This window comes from Camelus dromedarius, chromosome 7 (genome assembly GCF_036321535.1).
Source record: "Camelus dromedarius isolate mCamDro1 chromosome 7, mCamDro1.pat, whole genome shotgun sequence".
Taxonomy (NCBI): domain Eukaryota; kingdom Metazoa; phylum Chordata; class Mammalia; order Artiodactyla; family Camelidae; genus Camelus; species Camelus dromedarius.
Genome location: NC_087442.1, coordinates 5,415,495 through 5,434,971, shown reverse-complemented (window position 1 = coordinate 5,434,971; position 19,477 = coordinate 5,415,495). Strand labels below are relative to the sequence as shown.

Sequence of the window (19,477 nt, the reverse complement as noted above, 5' to 3'; positions counted from 1 at the left end):
TTATTCTATTATTGAAGTGTAGTTGATTTACAATGTGAATTTCTAGCATACAGCACAGTAATTCATATATATATATATAAATATATATACATTCATTTTCATGTTCTTTTTCATTATAGGTTTCTACATAATATTGAAATAGTTCCCTGTGCTATGCAGAAGAAACTTGTTGTTTATCTATTTTATACATAATAATTAGTATCTGCAAATCTCGAACTCCCAACTTATCCCTTGGAGAAGACAATTTTAAGATGACAGAGCAAGAAGAGTTGGCAAAGATCACAGATAACCACCAGAATATGTTGGTAGAATATAGAAATGTGCTTTGGGAGATCCTAGAAATTAGCAGGTGAGGAGTACCGAGTAGAAGAGTAGAAAAGAATTTCAGGTATTTTTATCCATATATTAAAAAGAATTTTTGCAACAGGAAAGCTACAAAGGGCTCAGAAATCTTGGTTACACATAATTTCTATCAGCATATAACAAATGAATCCAAGGAGAACACAGTCTTTGACCAGGAGAGGGGTCGAGAATGTGGCTCAAACCTTCCAGGGAAAAGGAGAAGGGGAGAAGTCTGGAGGGTAGACCAAGACCAAAATCATCCTGAACTTTTTCCAAAAACTGAATTTCATCCCTGTGTTCTTAGAAGAAGTATTAGTGGTATTTCCCTAGGGGAGGAAAAAATAGATTCCAACTCGCACAAATATGAGAGAACAGAAGGCTTTTATTATAATAACGATAAGCAAACAACTCAACTGGGTAGGGCAGCAGTGGGCCCACAACCCGCCAAGCAGTGAGTAATCAAGGTGTGGGTGATGGAGGTGGGGTAGCAGCAGTTAATGTCACAGGGAGAGAACTGGTTATTGAGTAAGTTGGTTGATATTGGTGAAGGAGTTTTTACAGATAACATCTGAACCACCCCATATACGTTGTTCGATCTCTGTTGAATCTCTGCCTTTCACTCTTTCTGGCATTATACTCAGTTGAGTTCTTTCCAGATAAGTCTTTGCGCATCAATGGGCAGATGGTAAGAAACAATTTGAGCCCTTCTGTAAAACCGTAAGTATACAAATTTCCATTCATCTAGAAATAATTCCCTAAGCACCTCCATCTATGAGCTTAACAAATGCAAAGAATTGATCTTTCTAATAAGCTATAGGGGTAAAATGATCACTGGTCTGAAGGGCAAAATAAGTCAGAAGAAGACACAGCAGGGAGATTACCTACCAATCTAGAAAGAACCTAGAGTGGAAACTTTTACTAGGGATAAGCAGAGAAAGCTTGGGGTCATCTCTTTTGGTCACCTGCATTCCTTTTCTCTGTGCCTCTGAGAAAGAATTCAAAGTTAAGGAGCATCAGTGCTTCTGCTTTGGAGTTTCACAAACTGAGAATTTGGCCTTCCCCTGTAAACCAATCAAGCTATCTACCAATTGCCAACTGTGAACTTTTTTTGTGCTCCTTAGTCCTGAGAGCCTGAGAGCCAGAAAAGCGAGGGTGCTTTGACTTTGGTGACTGAGTTCTATGGGGCAGGGCCACCCGAAAATATGCAGGAAATACAGACAGATTTTCATTGAGTTTAATCTTAATGTTTATTCCCAAAACACAGAGAAAAGAAAGGAAGCAACCTTCCACGCTAATAAGATGAATTCAAGTATCACATCCTGATCCTCAACTTCATCTCTGGCATTTTGCTGCCTTGAAGCACAGAAACTTTCCCTTTCTTCCAATTCCCTCCTCATTTGTGCCATTTGCTTCCCGCGCTCCAGCTCATCCTTCAGCTCTCTGATTTCCTTTTCATACTTCTCTCTCATCTGCACTTTCTCTCTCTCTAGCTCTGCTATGTAGATTTGGATTTGTTTCTGAATTTCCACCTCGGCCTTTTGATAAATTTCATTAGTGTAGCATCCTCCACACTTCATGACCAAGTGCTCGACCATGGCCAGCAGCTGCTCCCTCTGGTTCTCCTGCTCAGCTCCTGTCGCCTTGTTGTTGAACACACAGTAGCGATTTTCGAACTTGCCCATCAGCTTTCGAATGCCTTCTGGAGCTTCCTTTAAGTAATCGTGGAAATCAGTGCCATCCAAGTCATCCTTCCGGGTAAATAGGAGAATCATGTGTTTTCTAGCTCTCTCTCCAAACAACTTCAGGATCTTCTCCGTGGCTTCGTGCTCTTCCAGCGTGTAACGGCCCAGCGGGACCACGAGGAGCAGAGCGTGAGGCCCCGGGGAGGTCAGGGCCATGCAGCGAGCAATCTCCCTTTGAGTGTCAGCATCCTGTACGTTGGTGTCAAAAACGCCAGGCGTATCCACGACGACAACTTCCCTCCCCTTCCAGGCAGTTTTTTCTTTCTTACAGAACTTGGTGATGGATTTTGCCGAAATGCCAGAAGGAAACTCCTTCTTTCCAAGGATGCTGTTCCCTGTGGCACTTTTTCCTGCTCCAGTCTTACCCACTAAGACAAGTCTCAGTTGCGAAGCTCTGTGGTCTTGGTTTCCAAGCCCTGGAACATCAGGAAACAAAAGTCACAGTGTTAGGGTAGACCTCCAACTGTTTCCCCTGCAGGACCACCCCCACCCCCGCACTGGTGCCCTTCTCTGTGGCTTGCCAGGGTTCTGCCCATGAGTGGCCTCTGCACTCACGGGAGGTCTATAAAAAGCCCCGTGGGGCCTGATGTCTTCCTGGCAGTATTTGGACACTTGCCCAAGTACTTTTCAGGATCTCCTTGAGCTTCTCACTCTGACTTTGTGTAGTTAAGTGGCCCACAGAGGAGGAAACCAAATGGTTAAAGGTGAGAATTCTGAGCTGCTACTGGATGCTGTTCTTCAAAAGATAATCAGGGAGTAATACAAAATTGACTTTGGGACATCATAGAGGGACATCCTCCCCACCTAATTTATATTCAAAATGGAACATTTCTTTTTCCCATTAAGAAGCCGGGCAAATGGGTTATACAACCCATCTCACCCTTGCAGGGTAAAAAAGAGACCCATGCAGGAAGACAAAGTACCCCTTTATCCTTCATGCATGCAGCAATCCGATCAGAGATGGTGACCCTCAGAAAAACAAAATACTTCACATTTACAGTTACTGACCTTAGCTAAGAAATCTAGCTGAGAGAGGTGACTAGGCAGGCTTATGCCCCTGGATGATTAACAAGGGGAAGAAAGTGCCAGGCTGGTGAAAGGCAGGACATTTCTCCCATCCCACAGCTGTTCTTTAATTCCAAGGACATAATCCTACAACAGGACTATTTATGTCCCACAACTGCTGGGTTAATTCCTAGGACACACCCCAGTATTTCATTGTTTGTTCTCTTTCTCCCCCTGAAGCTTCTGTTTTAGGGCTGAGCATGCTAAGCACGTACTCTACCACTGAGCTGTACCCTCTCCCACCAAAACCATATTTTCAGAATAACTGTGCTGTAAGTTAAACACCAAATTATCTAATAGCTCTTTTTTTCCAAGCCTGTTTTTCCAAGAAGGCAGACCCTGCCAGAATGACCCTTGAATATAAGACTGAGTCCTGCATGAGGAATCCTGTGTTATAACCATCTATTTCAGCATTTAAACAATGCGTACATTATCTCACTTCCAACATTATAGACACTGTTATAAACTCCGATTTATTTTCAGAAATATCATCACCATTCACTCAGTTCCTCAGACTAAAAATCTAAGCTTCACTCTTGATTACTTTCTTTCCCCTACCTTCCATATCCAGCCCATCAGCAAGTTCTCTTGGCTCCACTCACTAATCTGTTTCTATTTTGAAGACCACCGTACTAGCTCAAGTTACCATTACCATCAATGCCTTGATAGTCTCCTAAATGGCTTCTCTACTTCCATTTTGCCCCTTTCAGTCTATTATGCAAATTGGAATAGTTTTTAAAAAATCAGTCAAACAGAAGAGGGAAATTGTGGAACCCCTCACTTCGGCTTCCACAAAATTTCCCACAGTTGACAGCCAGAATCCTGGGATGAAAGAGGTAAATTTCCCAAAGCTGAGAACACTGGATACAGGATGGCTAAGATTATCTAAGGAAAAATGTGGGTGGGAGTTCAGACTATTATTTAGTTAGCATCACAGTGGAGACTCCAACCTAAGGATATCCTGAGGGCATCGGTTGGCCAGTTGGCTATAGAGAGAGGGAGCAGGAAAATCAAGAAAGGTGAGACAAAAAGGCACCAAAGGCCAGCCCCAGCACTGCAACAACTTGTCAGCACTGATAGCATGTGGATGGCAACTGACATGATAGATTGCAGATACAGCCATGGATGGTCTCATCTCTGTACTCAGGCCTCTTTGGGATGTGGGTTTGCAGCTCCTCTCATCAAGATGCTGTTTATCCAGCCCTTGAATATGACTAGGCATTGTGACTGGCTTTGGACAACAGGATAGTGAACTCACAATCCAGCAGAGACTCCAAGAGTGCTGACACATTGGAGTTTGCTTTCTCTTTCTGCTTTTTGGGACCTTGCCACTGCCCTATGAAGAGGCCTGGACTAGCCTACTTGATGAATAACACAAGGCCCTGCTATCCCTGTCCCCTTGGTCTGCCCAGAGCCTGCTAACTACCAGACATGTCCATGAGGCTACCCAGGATTATCCAGTTGCATCTTAATCACCAGTTTACCCCACATGCATGAGTGAGTCTGGCTAGGATTAGTCGAGATGGCCCAGACCCAAGGACTGCCAGCTGACCCACCAAATCGAGAGCCAACTACATAGTTGATGTTTTAGGCAACTAAATGGTGTGTGGTTTGCTAAACCAGCAAAAGCTCAAATGATATAATCTATTTCTATGGATAAGGGAGTAGAGGGAGGGCTATGCAAGAAACTGAGTGACCAGTCTGTTCAATTTGTTGGTTATAGTGAGGCCACCAGGAGCAGGGCAATTAGGGACCTGAACAAGGAATTGATTACACTCACATTCCTCCTTCCTGATCCTCTCTCAGGCTGAAGAAAGGGGCAGAAAAACAACGATAGAGGCTACAACCTGATGTTCCGGTGTGCCCACATGGTAGGAAGTAGGAAATAAGAAACTCCTTAAGCTCAGGATCAATCAAGATATTTTAATCTCTCTTTCTCTTAGCTGTTAAGCTGCATCATGAGGAGAAAGTGTGGAGGGTTGAGAGAAATGAAAGAGCGGAGTAAATGGAGGGAAAATAAGAAATGAAGTTGAACTACTTTGCTCTTGCTCAGATGGGGACAGGCTTACAGGGGAGGAGAGGACCCCCACCCAGTCCTCCTCCCTCCAGCCTGGCCTGCCAAGCCCCCAGCAGCCCCTCACCACAACTGGCCCTGGGTTCGCTGGAGTATTGGGTTTCCATGGTAATTTGAATTCCTGTAAATAAAAAAAAAATAACTATATCATTTTGGGGAAATGGAAAGTAACTGGAAAGGTCAACCTCACATAACCAATCATTTCTCTGTTTTCATAAACTTGCTACTCTATTTCTCAATACGTCTCAAATCCCTGTTTCCAGTCTCGTTTTCAGATTGTTCGTTTTTCTTTACACACAGGTAAGTGCTCCAAGTGCTTCCTTGGTACTAGTTCTGAGTGCCCCTCCCCACTCTATTCAATGAATTTTTGCTTTGAATGCCAATTATATGCAGTCTGTAGCCTAGACCCTCCTCAGAGGTCCACACTTGTATATCCCATTCAACTTCAAAATTTGGCCATTTTATGGACATCTCAAACAGAACTCAAGCAAAACGGAACCCTTTACCTCCATCCCCAGCCTGGTCCCCATTTCAGTAAATCGCATCACCCAGTGGCTCATGCAGACTCTTGGGGTCATCTACAACACTTCATTCCTCACTTGCTCATCAGTCCATCAACAAATCCTATTGATTTTACTTCCAAAAAAAAATGCAAGATTATCCAGGTCTCCCCTTCTTCATGTGAATCCAATCCACTGTCATTGGTTTACAACATAACAGGTTCCTAACTGATATCTCATCCTTAATCCCTTCTCTACTCAATAATCAGATGCCTTTTAAAAAAATTGAAATTTGGGTTTTTTTCTTGTTGAAATTCCTTAATGAATTCCTTTTGCTTTTTATTTTTCAAATGGTGGGAAATCGTTGGAATGGTCCAGAAGGCCCTGCTTGATCAATTGCTCCCTCTCTCAAAAGATTTTAGCTATACTGGCCTCCTCAATGCTCCCTACATCCTCTAAGCTCCTTCCAGCTTCTAGACTCTTGAAGCTTCTAGTTCCTCCTTTCTAGAGCACTCCCACTCCAATTCAGTGCTCAGCTCATTCCTGCTCAGCCCTCAGGCCTCAGTTCTCTGTCATTTCTCCAGAGAGGGCTTATTTCCCCACCTCGACCCCCAACTCCATCACACCCAACAAGATAGCTTTGATGTGGAGTTTGTTCTAATTGCACTCCAAGGGGTTCTACAGAATATGCACTACAAGAGGAAGTTGTTTGTCTGATTCTTTGCTGTCTTCTTGTAGACTGGAAGCTTTGTGGTTTTGAACCCTCTGTGTCTTGTATGTCCGTTTACTCCGTGGGGTTAAGCACAATATTAGACAAAGAATGGTTCTCAATAAGAATTTGTTAAACAAGTGAATTGATTTTTAAAAAAATCCCTCTGATTCTTGCCTCTACACTGATTGATCTTTATGTCCAGCCCATATCCAGTTTGTGAAAAAGATGATCCTTTGCTTATTAACAATGCCTAGTTTTATTGAAACATGGTATTACATTTGAAATGTTTTCTCTCATTGCTACCTACTAATGTCTGGCAATGGAGAAAGCCATTTGAAGAACTCTTATTAGAGCAGATTTTAACTAGAACAGGCTGAAAAGGCAAGACGGGCTCATCTGATAGGAAGCTATCAAATGCAAATATGAAACAATGTTAGAAAGATGGTACTTCTTTTGAAAGTGGATTAGGTATAAGGAGTAGGAAATAGCTTCTTGAAAACTGGGAAGAGAAATCACAGAATTAAGAAAAAAATCATCTTTGACCACAAAATTGATGTTGGTGATTGGTGTTAGGAGAAGGGGCAGAATACCAAAATAGGAAAACAAAAGATTTTAGGTATTTCTTAAGGTCCTCCTTCCAGTATGTGGGCTCTCTCTGCAGCATTCTTTAGTGCTGTTCTGTTTATCCTAATTCAGATGTAAAACCAGAGGATCACACTTTTCTACGTACTGATGTTGGACGGCTGAATTCTCCTACTGCTGCCTAAGAAACAAACATCCATTGGTCCCCAGCTTCTCCTGAACTGCAAACAATAACGTGGGCTGGCATCTGCCTCCTTCTTTCTCCTAAAAGTCCCCCTTGCCCAAGTCTAGGTGAGGCCCAGTAAGGGACTGTTCCTGAGGAGGAAAGTTCCAAAGGGGCAGCTCTGAGCAGACAGTTAACTGGGCAACAGAGCCTCTGATCTTGACCTGTGTGCTGGTTTATGAACAGGGGCTGTGATGAGCTGTGCCTCTTACATCTCCCGGTACTCTTTACGCTACCAGCTCCCCACAGAACTGGTTTGATCTGCTCAACTAATTCTACTCCTGAGAACTTCAAGTTCATTTGTACATTCTATAAATGGCAAAAAGGAATCATTTATTTGTATAAGTATCCTCTGAGCGGTGACCCCGAAGAAGCATCAATTTGTAGGGCTCAGTCTTCAAAACAGATCATAGCTTAAAATCAGCAAAGACAGGAAACAGGAACCAATGAGAAACATATTCTGAGAACAAGTGTGCAGGGAGGTTTAAGACACAGATCCAGGTCCCTTCTCCACCAAATCACACATTTCCCTCCCTCAATTTCCACCCCCGACAAACACCCTTATTTACTTACTTGGAAAGTCCAGGTCCTGCCCTCTGCTCTAACTTTGAAGACAATGCTAAGCCAGGAAGTGATGCTGAGCTTTTGAGAAGGAGGAGGAAAGAGGAAGTGAGAGGAGGAGATGTCCAAACTTGCTCATTCAAGAGACCTGCCCACCTCATCATCCAGCAGCACTAGACCTTTCTGCGATAATAGAATTGTTTTGAGCAGTTCAGTATGGCAGTCATTGACCATGTGGGCTGAGTAGCCCATGAAATGTGATGAGTGTAAGTGAAGAATTGAATTTTTAATTTTATTTCATTTTGATTGAATTTAAAGTTAAGTAGCCAAATCTGCCTAGTTGCTACCATATTTTAGACCATGCATATACTCTACAGGGAGGGAAGAAACATGGGTCATGCTATAAAATTTGAGAAAAAACTCCTGGGTCAAAACCAGAGAGTTGCCACTCAGAGTGTGGCCAAGATGGCAGAGTAAGAAGATCCCAAGCTCACCTGCTCCTATGGGCACAGCAAAAATACAGCTATTTGGAGAGCAACTATGACCTACAAGCCAGCAGAAAAGATTTTCCACAACTGGAGATATAAAGAAGGAACCACAACAAGACAGATAGGAGGGGGTATAGTCAAGATCCACACCCCTAGGTAGGTGACCCACAAACAAGAAGGTAATCACAAGCACAGACATTGTCCCCAAAGAGCAAGGGGAGAACCCACTTCTGAGTCCCCAGCCTGAACCAGAAAGATGAGTCCCCAGAATATCTGGCTTTGAAGGCCAGAGGGGCTTTCTATGGGAGAGCCAGAGAGCTGTGGGAGATAGAGACTTCACTCTTAAAGAGCACAAACAAAATCTCACATGCTCTGAGACCCAGCACGGAGGCAGTAATTTGAAAGGAATCTGGGGAAGCACAATACCCTCTAGATCCATCCATGTTGCTGCAAATCTCATTATTTCATGCTTTTTTGTGGCTGAGTATGTATGTATCTCACATCTTCTTTATCCATTCATCTATTGATAGACTCATGTTGCTTCTGTATCTTGGCAAATGTAAAGAATGCTGCTATGAACATTGGGGTGCATGTATCGTTTTGAACTAGTGTTTTCATTTTTTCAGATATATACCTGGAAGTAGAATGGCTGGGTCACATTATATCTCTATTTTTAGGGTTTTTTGAAAAACATTTTTATTGATTTATAATCATTTTACAATGTTGTGTGAAATTCCAGAGTAGAGCACAATTTTTCAGTTATACATGAATATATATATATATATATATATATATATATATATATCATTGTCACATTTTTTTCTCTCTGAGCTACCATAAGATCTTGTATATATTACCCTGTGCTATACAGTATATTCTTGTTTATCTATTCTACATTTTGAAATCCCAGTCTATCCCTTCCCACCCCCTGCCCCCTTGGAAAGCACAAGTTTCTATTCTATGTCTATGAGTCTGTTTCTGTTTTGTATGTATGTTTTGTTTGTTTGTTTGTTTTTAGATTCCACATATGAGCGATCTCATATGGTATTTTTCTTTCTCTTTCTGGCTTACTTCACTTAGAATGACATTCTCCAGGAGCATCCATGTTGCTGCAAATGGCATTATGTTGTTGGGGTTTATGGCTGAATACTATCCCACTGTCTAAATATACCACATCTTCTTTATCCAGTTATCTGTTGATGGACATTTGGGCTGTTTCCATGTCTTGGCTATTGTAAATAGGGCTGCTATGAACATTGGGGTGCAGGTGTCATTTTGGAGTAGGGTTCCTTCTGGATATATGCCCAGGAGTGGGATTCATGGCTCATATTGTAAGTCTATTCTTAGCCTTTTGAGGAATCTCCATACTGTTTTCCACAGTGGCTGCACCAAACTGCATTCCCACCAGCAGTTTAGGAGGGTCCCCTTTTCTCCACAGCCTCTCTAGCATTTGTCATTTGTGGATTTTTGAATGATGGCCATTCTGACTGGTGTGAGGTGATACCTCATTGTAGTTTTGATTTGCATTTCTCTGATAATTAGTGATATTGAGCATTTTTTCATGTGCCTATTGATCACTGGTTTTTCTTTATAGCTTCAATTTCATTTTCATACCATTTCCCATAGTGTCTGCACCAATTTACATTCCTACTAACAGTGTATGAGGGTTCCCCTTTTTCCACATCCTCATCAACTTTTGTTATTTGTGTTCTTTTTTGATGATGGTCATTCTGACAGGGGTGAGGTTATATCTCAATATGGTTTTAATATGCATTTCCCTGATGATTAGCAATGTGCAGCATCTTTCCACATAACTCTTGGCCATTTGTATGTAATCTTTAGAAAAACCTCTCTTCAGGTCTTCTGCCCATTTGTTTTATTTGTTGTTGTTTTTGTTGTTGTTGTATGTTCCATTGTGTGAGCTGGTTGTATATGTTGGATATTAACCCCTTATTGGCCATATCACTTGCAAATATTTTCTACTACACAGTAGGTTTTTTTTCTTTTTGTTGATGGTTCCTTTGCTATGCAAAAGCTTTTAGTTAAATTAGGTCTCATTTGTTTATTTTTGCTTTTTTTTTTTAAGGGGCAAAGGAAAGCTTTATTCTTGGACCAAGGAATGGAGAGGTGTGAGTGAGCTGCACCATTGAGCTCGACCTTCCCACTCCCCGATACCTTCTCCTCTCAGCCCACTTCCCTGACAAGAACCCTATAAAGCAGCCCACCCATAGCCTGTCAGGAGGGCTTGTAATCTAAGAGGGAAGTTTATAGAGATATAAGCTTATCTCAGGAAGGAAGAAAAATCTCAAATAAATAATCTAAACTTATATCTAAAGGAAATAGAGAAAGAAGAATAAACAAAACCCAAGGTTAGTAGAAGAAAAGAAACCATAAAGATTAGAGCATAAATAAAATAGAGACTAAAGAAATGGCAAAGATCAATAAAACTAAAAGCTGGTTGTATGAAAAGATAAACAAAATTGATAAACCTTTAGCCACACTTATCAAGAAAAAAGGGGAGAAGGCCCAAATCAATAAAATCAGAAATGAAAAAGGAGAAGTTAAAAATGACACCACAGAAATACAAAGGATCATGAGACTACTATAAATAAACATATGCCAATAAAATGGACAACCTAGAAGAAATGGACAAATCTTAGGAACATAGAATCTCCTAAGACTGAACCAAGAAGAAATTGAAAATACAAACAGACCAATTACCAGTAATGAAATTGAATCTGTAATTTTAAAACCCCCAGCAAAAAAAAGTCCAGGACCAGATGGCTTCACAGGAGAATTCTACCAAATATTTAGAGAAGAGTTAACACCTGTCCTTCTGAAACTATTGCAAAAATTTGCAGAGGAAGGAACACTTCTAAACTCGTTCTATGAGGTCAGCATTATCCTCATACTTAAATCAGACAAAGATATTACACAAAAAAGAAAATGGAACAGAACAGAGAGCCCAGAAATGAACCCACAAACTTTTGGTCAACTGATCTTCGACAAAGGAGGCAAGAATATACAATGGAATAAAGACAGTCTCTTCAGCAAATGACGTTGGGAAAACTGGACAGCAGCATGTAAATCAATCAAGCTAGAACACTCCCTTACACCGTACACAAAAATCAACTTAAAATGGATCAAAAACTTAAACATAAGACAAGCTACAATAAACCTCCTAGAAGAAAATATGGGCAAAACAGTATCTGACATACATGTCAAAAATGTTCTCCTAGAACAGTTTACTCAAGCAATAGAAATAAAAGCAAGAATAGATAAATGGGACCTAATGAATCTTACAAGCTTCTTCACAGCAAAGGAAACCATAAGTAAAACAAAACAACAACCTATGGAATGGGAGAAAATTTTGCAAACGATGAAATGGACAAAGGCTTGATTTCCAGAATATATAAGCAGCTCACATGACATAATAAGACCCAATCTAAAAATGGGCAGAAGACCTAAACAAGCAATTCTCTAAGGAAGAAACACAAATAATCAATAGACAAATGAAAAAACACTCAGTATCACTAATTATCAGAGAAATGCAAATCAAAACTACAATGAGGTATCATCTCACATCAGCCAGAATGGCCATCATTCAAAAGTCCACAAATGACAAATGCTAGAGAGGCTGTGGAGAAAAGGGGACCCTCCTACACTGTTGGTGGGAATGCAGTTTGGTGCAGCCATTGTGGAAAATAGTATGGAGATTCCTTAAAAGACTAGGAATTGACTTGCCATATGACCCAGTAATCCTGCTCCTGGGAAGTATCCAGAAGGAACCCTACTTCAAAAAGATACCTGCAAAAGCCAAAGTCTCTTCAAAAAAAAAAAGATACCTGCACCCCAATGTTCATAGCAGCACTATTTACAACAGCCAAGATATGGAAACAGCCTAAATGTCCATCAACAGATGATTGGATAAAGAAGAAGTGGTATATTTATACAATCGAATACTATTCATCCATAAAAACCGACAACATAACACTATTTGCAGCCACATGGATGTTCCTGGAGAATGTCATTTTAAGTGAAGTAAGCCAGAAAGAGAAAGAAAAATACCCTATGAGATCACTCATGTGTGGAATCTAAAAAAAAAAGAAAGAAAGAAAGAAAGAAAAGAACATAAATACAAAACAGAAACAGACTCACAGACATCGAATATGAACTTGGGGTTGCCAAGGGGGTGGGTACTGGGAATGGACAGACTGGGATTTCAAAATTTGTAGATACTGACAGGCATATGCAGAATAGGTAAACAAGATTATACTGTATAGCACAGGGAAATATATACAAGATCTTGTGTTAGCTCACAGTGAAAAAAATATGTGACACTGAATATGTGTATGTCCATGTATAATTGGAATTTGACACAACATTGTAAAATGAGTATAACTCAATAAAAAAATGTTTAATAATAATAATAATAATATCTCAATACTGGCTCATAAACTGCAACAAATGTACCACATTAATGTAACATATAATTTGAGGGGAGCACAAGCATTTGGACCATAGCAAGAATTAAATGCTTATATCAGAAAAGAAGAAACCTTTCAAAAAGTCAATTTAACCATCCACCTTAAGAAACTAGAGAAAGAAGAACAAAGAAACTCAAAGCAAGCAAGAAGATTGAAAAAATGATAAAGATGAGAGTAGAAATCATGAAATTAAAAACAGGAAAAAAAAAAACCTAAAAACTAATTCTTTGAAAAGACCAATAAAATGAATAAAGCTCTAAAGAATATTTTCCAACAGAAAAAAGTACATAACACAAGCACCAATAAGAGGGGACATTGCTATGATCCCACAAAAATTAAACAGCCATTAAGGAAGTACTGTGACTAACTCTATGCCCATAGATTTGACATTTTAGGTGAAATTGTCTTTCAATTCCTTAAAAGACACAAACTATCAAAACTCACTTGAGAAGAAATAGGTGGCCTAAATAATCCTATATCTTTCAAGGAAATTTCTCACTGTCAGAAAAAGAAATTACAAATAAGCAGAGAGTACACCAGAAATTAATGCAACATTGTAAACCAACTATATTTCTCTTTTTAAAATTAATATAAAAAACAAATAAGCAGAGGGAGAATGCTAGAATATCTCTTGATACTGGACTGGAGGCACAAATATTAGTATGCGTTCATGGTGTTATTTTTTAACATATAGAAAACCAAATACATATGTGTGTTTATCTGTGAGTTAGTAATACGTGTATGGATTTCCTAGCTGTCCTCTGAGAGAGGCTACAGGCAGAAACACCCCAAGAGCAATGAGAACAGCCAGCACAAGATCTTGGTTTCTAAGTACCATTCTTCAAAAAAAGGAACCAAGACTCCTTTGAGAAGTGGCTGATTCCAGGACTGGAAAAGGGAAAATGCAGGATGAGCTTGGAGAAACTTATAGTGTCAAAAAGTAAGGAAATACAAAAAGGAGGGGCTGAGGGAGGGAACATATCAAAAAGACATAAGAGGTGACCTTAAAGAGCTCCCAATGCCCAAAACTTTCATTTTTATAAAAATATTCCAGCTAATAAACACAGAAGGGATGATAAAATTAAAGTCTTGTCATTTTGAAATCCTTAATAAATTAACAGATCTTGGTGATGCTCATCAATGATTACTAGATATCACTAAAACTATAGGACACTGATCAAAGAAATTGAAGATGACACAAACTGAAGGAAAGACATACCGTGTTCATGGATTGGAAGAATTAACATTGTTAAAATGACCATAGTACACAAGGAAGTCTATAGATTCAGTGCAACCCTCTCAAAATACCAATGATGTTTTTCACAGAACTAGGACAACTAATTCTAAAATTTGTGACACAAAATACCCTGAGTAGCCAAAATAATCTTGAGAAAGAACAAAGCTGGAGGTATCACGCCCTGGTTTCCAACTATACTACAAAGCTATAGTCATCAAAACAGTGTGGCACTGGCACAATAACAGACACACTGATCAAATGAACAGAATAGAGAGCCCAGAAATGAACCTACACTCATATGGGCAATTAAGCTACAACAAAGGAGGCAAGAATATCCAAAGGAGAAAAGACAGCCTCTTGAATAAATGGCGTTGGGGAAACTGGACGGCTACATTCAAAAGAATCAAATTGGACTACTTTCTCACACCACATAGAAAAATAAACTGAAAATGGATTAAAGACTTAAATGTAAAGCCTGAAACCATAAAACTTCTAGAAGAAAACATAGGCAGTAAGCCCTTTGACATCTGTTTAGTAATATTTTTTGTACATGTATCCTTAGGCAAGGGAAACAAAAGCAAAAGTAAACAAATGGGATTACATCAAACTAAAAAGCTTTCACAATAAAGGAAACTATCGCTAATCACCAGGGAAATGCAAATCAAAACCGCAATGAGATATCACTTCACAGCTGGCAGTAAGGCTATTATCAAAAAGACAACAAATAACAAGTGTTGGTGAGGATGTGGAGAAAACAGAACCCTTGTGACTATTTGTGGGACTGTAAGTTGGTGCAGCTTCTATGGAAAATAGTAGTAGGGAGATTCCTCAAAAAAATTAAAAATGGAACCATATGATCCAGCAATTTTACTCCTAGGTATTTATGCAAAGAAAATGAAAACACTAATTAGAAAAAATATATGCACCCTTATGTTCATTGCAGCATTATTTACAATAGCCAAGATATAGAAGCAACCTAAGTGCCCATCAATAGATAAATGGATAAGGAAGATGTGGCATATATACATACAACAGGATATTACTCAGCCATAAAAAAAGAATGAAATCTTGCCATTTGCAACAACATGGATGGACCTAGAGGGTATTACGCATAGTGAAATATGTCAGACAGAGAAAAACAAATATATATGGTTTCACTTATATGTGAAATCTAAAAACAAAACAAAACAAATGAATAAAAATAACAAAACAGAAAGAGTTATAGATACAGAGGACAAACAGGTGATTGCCAGAGGGGAGTAGGGTGAGAGGAGGAAAGAAATGAGTGAAAGAGTTTAAGAGGTACAAACTGCCAGTTGCAAAATGAATGAGTTATGGGTATGAAACGTGCCAAGTGAGGAATATACTCCATAACCACACAATATCTTTGTATGATAACATATTGGAGCTAGACTTATCATGATGATCATTTTGAAATGTATCAAAATAGCTAATCACTATGTTGTGTAACAGGAACTAACAGTGTTGTAGGTCAATTACACTTCAAAGACAAACTCACAGAAGAAGAGATCAGATTTGTGGTTAATAGAGGCAGGGGGTGAAGGCTGGGGAGGAATTGGATGAAGGCAGTTAAAAGGTACAAACTTCCAGTTGTAAGATAAATAAGTACTAGGGATGTAATGTGCAACATGATAAATATAATTAACACTGCTGTATGTTCTATATGAAAGTTAAGAGAGTAACTCCTAAGAGTTCTCATCACAAGAAAACATTTTTTTTATTTTGTTAATTTTATAGCTATATGAGATGATGGATACTCACTAATCTTATTGTGATAATCATTTCATGATGTATATAAGTCAAATCACTATGCTCTTATCACCTTACACTTATACAGTGCTGTATATAAATTATATCTCAATAAAACTGGAAGAAAACATATACATATTGACAAAGGTTTATCAAAGTTTACAATATTTCAACTTTCTCCAAATATTTTAGGTATATTGGGTTAAACAAATACTTTTCAGCCTCTCAGTGAAAGAATAAGAGATATAATATAGTCTTGGTAAAGCCTTTTTGGTATACTTCCCAGATGTTGTGAAATTCAATGTCTCTAATGACTGGCTAATAACTTCCCTTTTGCAAGTCAAGCAGTTTACTCCATTTTGTTTTCAACAAAAGGAAGGCAGAGATACCCATTAATAGATAATTAAAAATTAATGATAAATTGCTATATGGTTTTTTTGTCATTCATCTTGGAAGTGGTTCAGAGAATTGAGTGGCATTGCCATTAAAAAATTGTTTTCATTCCTTATTATCTATTTTTGTGAACAAGGTTCCTCAGTGCCTGCACTGATTAAAACAAAAAAGTAGGAGAATTGACCTGAACATTGTCTCATTCTAGCAGAGAATAACAATCATGCATACATATATGAAGTAAATGGAAAAAAGTCTCATTCATCCTGAGAGATGCATTTCCAAAAGAAAAAAGTTTACCATTAAATTATTATTTTACAAATGTTGTAACATGTTTGTTGCTTTGGTCAATTGTGTGCTAATAATACTCTAATAATAACTAAATACAGAAGAGATGTTTTACACTTAAAGTTTTATGGTCACAGAAGATTTTTCAATTTTCATACATATTTTTGTGGCAGCAATATGTGCCAGGGTGATCAAGCATTTCCAGCATAAAAATCCATTATTAAAAAATACAATTCTATAGGGGATGTAAATGCACAGGCAGAAGAAAGAGCAACAGTATAAAATTTCTGACTATTAGCTTGTTCATGTTTATTTATTTATTTGTTTATATTCCTGTCTTTTTTAAAAATAACCTATGGCTGGTGTTCAACTTCTATGTTATTTATGTCATTTTTTTAAGAAGTTGCAATTTTATTTTAAAATATTAATATCTACAATGTATTAGAAATTGCATTCTTTGCAAACATTCATGATGACAAAAATTTTTAAGTTTGGTTTAAAATGCTCAAGAGAGCATCTAGATTTTTAAAAAAATTCTTTTAATGAATATACAAGGTTGGAAACAATTGGTAAACACTTACATGAACAAATACATGAGGATATTTTTTATAAGAAATCTCATAACAGTAAAAGATTGGAAACAACCTAAATATCCACCAACAATGGACCAAATAAACCAACTGTAGAACACCACCTATAATGAAATAATACGCAGCAGTGAAAATGAACAAAATACAGTTACCTGCATGGACATGGATAAATCTCACATGCACTAAGCTGAATAAAAGAGGAAATTCCCAGGCAAATACAGACTCTGATTCCATTTTTGTCAAGCTTCATAACGGACAAACTAAATATATATATTATTTAAAGCAACAGATGTAGGTGGTGAAACTATAAGGAAAAGCATGGGAATGAATGTCACAAAGGATAAGGCAGTGATAATACCTTGCTGAGAGGGAGAAGATGATGTGATCACTGGAGTGGAGTGGAGAGCTTCCAAGAGCAGTGAAACAAGACCAAACTAATAGAAAAATATACTATGTTCTTGTACGAAAATACTACCATAAAATAAATATTCTTCCAAAATTGGTATATGGTAATTTAATTCCAAATGAAATCTCAACTTTTTGTATTAAAAATAGATAAGGCTCCCATGGGATGAAAAATGCCTAGCATAATTAAATCAGTCTGGAGTGACATAAGAACAAATAACACAACAATGTACATAGTACGTAGTGAATCCCAGTTAACAATGGAATTTAATATATGACAAAAGCAGGGAAATAATGGTTTATTTAGTAAGTAGTGCCTACCTAAATGTTTTTCCAACTAGAAGACAATAAAGCTGAGCTCCTACTTCAGACTATATAAAAATCCAAGAAGGATTAAACTCTTATCTGTAAAAATCAAAACAACAAAAATCTTTTATACAATATAGGAAACAATATGTATACTCTGAGAGTTGGGTATGCTTTCAAGCAAGACATGAAGCCAGAAGTTATCAAAGAAAAGATATCTTTAAATATTTTATTATAGCATCAAAGTTAAAGACAAAAGAAAATCAGATTTGAAAAAAAGATGAAATTTTCAGATCTGTTATTAAAAAAAAATTAAGGGAAATGTGCAATATATGTATGGATTGTCTAAAGATGAACAATAAATAGCCAATACATACATGAAAAGGTAGTCAACTTCCTAATTAGTCAAGGATGTGAAAATTAAATTGATTTACAAACATTAACATGAGTTATAGTATCTACTCCTGGCAGAAATGGATAGTGAGGTTAGGGAGAAGGACAAAGGACACTTTAATGCACTGCTGGTAACTGTAAATAGTTACAGCCTTTTGGGAAAGCTCTCTGATAATATTTATTGCATTTGTAAATATTTATATGCTTTAATGAGCAATCCCTTCCAAAGACTCCATCTCACGACTATCAAAGGTCCAGTCGGTGCAGCCCAGAAGCACAGCTTTGTTTCCAGAGGCCAAAATACAGGAAATGTGGTAAAAGCTCATCAGTAGGAGTATCAGGGAAACACTGTGCAATCGTTAGAAGGATGATTAGAATGCCTAAAATTAAATACACTGACCACACCAAGTGTTGGTGAGGATGCAGAGGAACTGGTTGGCATATAAAATGATGCAATTGATTTGGAAAACAGTTGGTCCCTTCCATGAAAAGTAAACATACATCCATGATGTTTCAGCCATTCCAATCTTAGGTATTTCCCAAGAGAAAGGAAAACCTATGTCCATAAAGACTCGTACCTGATCACAGATTTATCTGTAGCAGCCAGAAATTGGGAACAACACAAATGGCCATCAGCAGGTGAGTGGATAAACAAACTTGGGGATATCTACATGAAGGAATATTACTTCTTAATAAAAAGAAACGGACTGCTGATACATAACAACTTGAATGGATCTCAAAATTACTACACTGAGTGAAAGAAGTCAAACAAATAGACAAAATGAATATACATTGTATGATTCCACTTTTACAAAACTCTAGAAAATGCAGATTAAACTATCTTGACAAAAAGCAAATTAGTGGTTTCCTGGGGATGGAGGGAGAATGGGGCCAGGAGGGAGGATTGCCAAGGAGCACAAGGACACTGTTAGGAGGTAATGGATGTAGTCACTACCTTAATTGTGCTCTATATATGTCAAAACTTATCAAATTGCACACTGTAAATATGAGCAGTTCATTGTAATCAACTGCACCTCAATAAAGATAAACCGACGCAAATCAAAGCACAAACAAGCATACATAAGTTGGACAAGGCATTTGGAACGGTGAGGTAAGGGCAGAGGGGGGCTGGCCAAAGGAATGCCCAAGAATTTTAGAAAGAAAAGAGGAAAAATACTGCGCTAAAGATAAAAACAAATATGAAATGTTCACCGTTGAAAACACAAAAAAATATTTTAAATTACGAAGTCTGGTGATTGGTTTTACATGGTTCTACCCTTTGGGCATGAAGGCTGCTGATTTTCAAACACACCAACTTTAAA

At 38.2% G+C, this 19,477-nt stretch overlaps 1 protein-coding gene across 1 annotated transcript; it reads right to left on the bottom strand.

Moving 5' to 3' along the window:
* Window positions 1-704: 704 nt before the first annotated feature.
* Window positions 705-7,912, bottom strand: GIMAP4 (GTPase, IMAP family member 4). The gene is made up of 3 exons (XM_064487213.1): window positions 7,814-7,912; window positions 5,291-5,344; window positions 705-2,500 (listed from the first exon to the last, which is right to left on the bottom strand). Exons 2-3 carry the CDS (start codon window positions 5,328-5,330, stop codon window positions 1,590-1,592), a joined length of 951 nt encoding a protein of 316 aa, XP_064343283.1. The 5' UTR covers window positions 5,331-5,344; window positions 7,814-7,912; the 3' UTR covers window positions 705-1,589.
* Between the last annotated feature and the right edge of the window lie 11,565 nt (window positions 7,913-19,477).